At 40.5% G+C, this 6,680-nt stretch overlaps 1 protein-coding gene across 1 annotated transcript; it reads left to right on the top strand.

Moving 5' to 3' along the window:
- Positions 1 to 2,990: 2,990 nt before the first annotated feature.
- Positions 2,991 to 5,749, top strand: LOC119906088. Its single transcript, XM_038723603.1, has 2 exons — positions 2,991 to 3,327; positions 4,960 to 5,749. The coding sequence occupies exons 1-2, from the start codon at positions 3,135 to 3,137 to the stop codon at positions 5,175 to 5,177; spliced, it is 411 nt and encodes a 136-aa protein (XP_038579531.1). The 5' UTR covers positions 2,991 to 3,134; the 3' UTR covers positions 5,178 to 5,749.
- Positions 5,750 to 6,680: the final 931 nt, after the last annotated feature.

Raw genomic sequence — 6,680 nt, 5'->3', positions numbered from 1 at the left:
GCACACCAGTAAGATGGGATATGATATCATACTCTCTGCGGCAGAACTGACCAAGTGAATCCAGCAGACAGAATAACAACTCCATTAGATGAAGAGCCGCAAAATGTAATAAAAATGTAAATATCTGAAACATATTTTAAGCATGTCACGATCGACTTTTTAAATTTTTTATTATTATATTTTACTTATACTGTCAATATATGTCTTGAACTGCTAATTCAGCACTGTTGAAGCAGTATTTCTTGTGGTATGAAATGCTAATACTGCATGTGTGTGTTTGTATGTGTGGCTGCCTGATATGCAAATTTAGCTGTGTCAGATGAAGTGTGAGACACCTACCAGCATGTTCACCCTCTTCACATTAAATGTCATTCTTAGATTAGATTGTTAGTGTTTGTGTGTGTGTGTGTGTGTGTGTGTGTGTGCACCTGTATCCGTGTGTTGGTCTAAAATGCTGATGTTACTGAACATATCAGGTTAATTAGATATATGTATACCTGCCTGCTAGTCTGCACTTGTTAGTATCTGTGCTTGTGTGTGGAGGGCTAGATGGGGGTCAGAGCCCATGAAGGGGCCGACTGCAGGTGTCCATGAATATTTTAGCCTCGTCTCACATTGCCTTTTGTCAAGCACCCATCTCACCACCTGCCACTCTCCTTGGAGAGAAAGGAGGAAGAGAAGAGAGGAGGATAGAAAGCTAATGTCGCCTAAAATAAACAGTGAGGAGAAAAGATGGGAAAATAAACAGGGACCTGGAGTGGGAGGAAATTCATTCATTACCCCTGCCACTCACAAAAAGAGAGAAAGATGCCCCCTTCTCACCTTTACCCCCAGGGAGAGAAAGAAAAGGAGAAGGAGGGAGGGAAAGCAAGAGCCAAAGTACCTGTGTAACTATCACTATCACTTACAAGGGGGGAAAAAAGAGAGAAAAGAGAGGAGGAAGAGCAAAAGCACCAGTGCTGACAAGGTAAAGGTGAGGCAGGAGGAGACAAAAATGGAGAAGGCACCCGCTGCACTGAGCGTCACTGCTAGTGTTTACTGGGTCGCAGAACAGAAAGACTGAAAGACAGACAAGCACAGAGGAGTGAGGAAATTACAGGAGAGACAAGGCGGAAAACACAGAGACACACTGTTTTTTTTTTAAAAATTGATCCGAAGTAGTCATCATCAATCTTCAAACAACATGTGGAGAGAGAGGAAGTGACTTCTGTTTAGCTGTCAAAGTACAGAGTCACAATTTACACCCATCAAAGAGGTATTTAAACACTCTCTCACAGCTTTCCATCACTACTTCTACTGATGTGCCATTCACTGTGTTAATTTCCTGTCTTTTACCTTCACCATCATCTGCAACTCTGAAATGCTTGCTTTTTATGGTCCAGTTTAGAGTATTTTTCTTATCCCTCTCTCTTTATCAGGACATTTCGTGCAAGGAAAGATCACTGGCCTTTCCTCATTTCCCTTTTCAAACTGTCACACACACACAGAAGAGCTAAATGATGCATTTAACTTTAGGAAAAACTGCTGAGACTCAAAAGTGCATCTTGAGCTTGCACATGCTCAATTATTTGCTGTTTGCTTTAACCACATCACAAAATAGCATGTGTTGAAGATTCTGAATGTGGCACAAGGTTTTTAAAAACTACACCCTGGGTTTAATTTCACTTCAAATATGTGTACATTCTGTTTCATTCCCTTTAAAAAGCTTTCTTTCTTACTTAAAAATCTGGTTCCTTACAGTTTTACACACATCCACAAGTTCCAACATCTGCCAAGTGGTTATGTTTTCAGTCCTACATCTATGTTTTCAGGGTATCACAACAATGTATTAGTGTTCTGCAAAATTTTGGTGGATAGTTAGGTCATGGGTAATGTGATTAGTGACGAGGACTTTTGAAAAAGGATTTCTATTAATATTAAAGTGAAGGTAAAGTTGGCTAAAAGCCTACATGCATGCTAGCATCTTTACTCATAGACAAAGCAGTGCCTGTATCCAAATGCTAACGTCAGCATGCTAACATAATCTGTGGCAATGTCAGCAGGTCATGTTTACCATTGTGCAAATCAACCTAGTAAATGTTGAGATATTTAACTGGAAAAGTGAAAACCTAGTCAAGGGTGTAGAATTTAGTAGGGACATGTCCCTACCAATAACCAGTACAGAATTAACAACAATTCTATCGTTATTTACTACGACTCCAATGCATTTTTAAGCTCTGAAAGATTATATCCTCCCTCCCTCATATGCCTCATAGCGTCTCTGTCGCTGTGACAACACAGAAGGATAAACAACATAGGTGGTGGAGCAGCATACTTTTCCTCTCAAAACATTGTTTTGTTTGTCCCCCCATGCCATGCCAAAACGGTCATTCAAAATCAAAGCATATATTTGTATTGCACTGTGTATGAACTTGAAACTATAAACATGTTTGATACAAGTATGAACATGTTAATTGTGAAATAGCAACACTTATTTCTGCTGTCAGCCTCCTGGATTGGTGATGTCACGTGAGCGACTGCCTATCATCGGTTCATCTGGGAGTAAAACAGCAGGTGATCCACTCATGATCCACTCACCTCTCCATTTACAGAAGCTATTATGCTGCAGGAGCATTAAGTATGCATGAGCGTTTTTTGTATGCATAAGCAAGTGCAAAGCATTTTCTGATACTTAGATTGGGAGTCACTGAAGTAGCCTACAACATTTTCAGATCCAACAAATAGGGATTATAAGGACTATAATGGGTTTGGAATAGAGCACTGATGTTATAACACATTTTTTTAGGGAGATACATCATTCACTTTTAAAAATTCAATACATTTTCTGTTTCTCCTACTGTGCTGTACTTTGTTCTGCTTTAAAATTGCCATCAAAGTAAACCTGTAGACGTTCATTGTGTCTTGCTCAAGGACACTTGTTCAGGACAGATGTTTGCTGACTACAGTTTACAGTCTATCTACCCCCCCCCCCCCCCCCCCCCCTTCTTACCTTAGTCAAACCAACTCCCTTTTCTTCAGCTCTCCAGCGCTCCCATCAGGCTAATCACCGAAAACGCAGCCAGCAGCAAACATCATCACCCTCCTCCTCTCACCCTCATCCTGGGCCTTCTTCCATCCTCCTCTCAGACACCACCATGGCGCCTTGGGGAGGCCTGGGTCTCTCCGAATCCTCCTTTACCTCAATACCCCCACCTCCCCCCCCTCCTGCTCCTCAGCCCACACCGTCCACCCCTTGTCGTGGGAGACATAACAAAGACGAAGAAGTTTCAAGTTTTAACTTTGAGGTTCCATCTTCTTCCCCTGTTGCAGTCCCTCAGGACAGTGTAGGTATGTCTGGAACAAGGGCGAGTCATGTTCATGTCTAACCATGTAACACAACTAAAGGTTTTTACTCTGAAGTAAAACTAATGTCACCTTGTCCTACAGAATAACACATGCTGCACTCTAACATAAAGGTAACCATTACCTAGCTAACAATCATATCTAGCTAGCTGTTAATTATAGCTAAGTAATCTTAGGTAGATAGTGTTAAAACATTTTAATAATTAATGTTAAATGAGTGCTCAAATGTTCACTGACAGACCTAGTATTACCTTGTGCAATACAATAACTTTTAACTGCACTTTCCCATTAGTTCATTAGCACTAGTTAATTTAGCTTGATTTGTTGCAGAGAAAACATTTCAGGAAAAAGCACTGGTTTACTAGCGGTACTAGCAGTACGCATTAAGTATGCATGCTTGAACTCCGGAAAGTGCTAAATCCCACTCACCGGGAGACAGCTCCACATAACATGCTGGAAACTCAGGTAAACTCCCAGTCCCACAAACGTTACAGTAATATTTTTATCAGCCTGAGGTTGAAGTAATCCATGCTCGTTATATGATAACGTTACGGTTAGTGAGCTAGACTAAATACTACTAATGAGATTGTTGCCACACTTTTGTAGCAGTTAGACCGCAGTAGTAACATTACTATGAGTCTTCCACTGTGGTGTTGTCCTGCAGCGTTATGTATATTATGTTGGTTACGTAAGTTACAACGGCTGAAACGGGTGAAGACGCTGTGTACCTGAGTATCGCTAAGACAAAAATAAATCAAAATTGAACATTAAGAAGCAAACAGTGGCAGATCCATGCTAAGGATAGCTGGCTGCCCCTGCTTTGTGTCACTAAGTTATAGGCCAGTTAACTAATTTCTCCACATTTGCTTTTTACTGTCACATCATTTCTTGCAGGCTAAATCAACACTTTGACATAATACCGGTGGTACACAGGATAGTAATGTGGGTCACATCGCGTTAACGTTAGCAACTGGTCGGCGTTAGTCATCAAACTAACTATATCTAACTTCACAATATCTTAGTTTACCTGTCCAATAGAATAAAAGCCAACTCTGGGTCGGTTTTGTCAGTTTCAAAATAAAGCAGAGGTCTCTCCGTGACTCAAGCCTTTCAGATGTTGACTTTTTTACCCAACATTGATTTGATTCTTATTTGGCCTGACGGTCTTCAGCACAAAAAACTTTGTTTTTTTATCCATATGTGGAGTTTATGTTGGAGTCTGTGTTGTGTTGGGAGCCAGTCATTGATGGTGTTAGTGGAGTGCATTTCATTAGCTGCGGTGTTGTTGTTGTTCTCGCTGTAGTTCGCGAGAGGCTTGGGAGCACGCATGCAGAGAACCCGACCCAATTACTTCACATAAATAGCAGAATAGTGGCTGTTCCAAAGGACAGAGAAAATAGGCTTGTTGTTCATGTCTGAGTGAGGCAACAGCCCTTTGCCAAATAGGCAATAAAAAAGTGATTTTCTTTCACAAGGGATTTCATTGAAAAAAAAGATTTGCCAGAAGTCTGGCAAAAACAAATAGTAACTCGAGGTTCACTTAACTAGCTTTCTGGAGCAGTGTGACAACCATATTCTTTTCTTTCACTTCGCCCATGTCTATCTCTGTTTCTGCAGGAAGAGGGGGTTCAAGGTTACGAGAGAGGCGAAGGGTGTTACCTCAGCGTCGGGTGCCTCGTCCTCCCCGTCTCCCACCACTGCGTCCTGTCACCAACCTGAGCTTCTCTCGGAGCTTCACCTTCTCTTTCTTTGAGCTGCCGCTACACCAGTCGCCTTGCTGCCGTGTCGAACGCATCAGAAACCTCATGCTGCTTCTGAGACAGATACACTACTGAAGAGTCAGTGCTGCGTGGACAGTTAATTCTTGTATTTTCCTATTCCATAGAATCTGTTTTGTTGAATCTTTTGTTTCTATATTTATTGTAAACAAATTAAACTACTTGGGGATCTCATTAGATCAGTGTGTAAATGTTTTTTAAATACTACATTTTGGGTTTGAACTTTTGAACATATTGAACATTATTTGCCTAGTTCTTTTATTTCACTTCGCCCATGTTTATCTCTGTTTCTGCAAGTAGAGGGGGTAGAAGGTTACGGGAGAGATGACCCGTAACCTTCTACCCCCTTGGAAGTCAAAACTGTTTGACATTTGTACTTGAATCTTTTGTGTATAATATTTCTGTAGAGGACATTCTTTACTTTTAATGACCTAAACTGGACTTTCCTTTTTATTTATTCAGCTGTGTATAATCCTGGAGTTGGACTTTCATTTATTTTTAAATTTGATGAAGATTTATTATTGTGGATATTGAGATTAAAAGGGCAATAAAAAAAACCTGTGGAAATAAAAGGGTTTTTTTCCATTCTCTCTCACTTCTTTGTAACTACATGTGCCACGCAATCTTTGTTTCCCCCATGCCAGTATTTCAATTAATTTCACCTTTGTCAAGTGGAATGACTTTCAAAAATGATCCATTGTGCAATTTGTTTCTCTATGCCCATGGTGACATCTCATTGACATAATGCATTCCCTAGTCCCTTAACCATCATAACTACATGTCTAACCTTAACCTTTACCCGAACCCTAACCTTTGCCCGGTTCTTACCTGAACCCTAAAACCATGTCTTAACCCTCAATACGCAGTCTCTACCTGTGGGGACCTAAATGATTGTCCCCATGGGTAAGTGTGCGTTCAGGTTAAAGTCCCAATCTAGACATAAGAAGGTGTTGTGATAAAAGTCATTCAGACACAATGAATGCGAGGGTGAAGGAGAGGAGTAAAGGAGCTGTAAACTTACTGAAATGTGCAGAGGTTAATTATCAACTGACTATTGTTTCAGAATCATGAAAGCTATGACTGCAGGTTAGAAGGGTGTAAGTTAAGAATGCAACCATACATAAAAGGTGTACCACTGGATGAATACACGCACAGAAGGTAGCAACTGCAGCTACAAAGATGGGTGATATTTGGCAGTGTGTAATCCTTTGTAGAAAGAAAATGTTTCAGGAGTGCCTGAGTCTCCGAAACTCCCTACAAATCTTTTTTTCATGCATATCCACCAGGATTTTCCTGTAATTTTTTTATTAATATGCCCTTGCTGTTTTTTCAAGGCTTTTCACCTCTTACAGTTGCCTTACAATAATCTGAGCTCTTTTCCTTTTCCTTTTCCTAATGAATCAGTTCAATATAATGTAGTACACACAGATAATCCATGTGATTACCAAATACTCTCAAACTTTACACTAGGTTTGCGTGTCTGTTTGTGTGTGACAAGTACTTTTTCCTTTCTTTTTTTCCCTGATTGGGTCTGTGACAGGGAAAGTGGACAGTGTTGAA

The sequence above is a fragment of the Micropterus salmoides genome, unplaced genomic scaffold (assembly GCF_014851395.1).
Source record: "Micropterus salmoides isolate LMB-PRFRI ecotype aquatic unplaced genomic scaffold, ASM1485139v1 Ms_hic_scaffold_16, whole genome shotgun sequence".
In the NCBI taxonomy this organism is placed as follows: Eukaryota; Metazoa; Chordata; class Actinopteri; order Centrarchiformes; family Centrarchidae; genus Micropterus; species Micropterus salmoides.
This window is presented reverse-complemented; position numbering and strand designations above follow the sequence as displayed.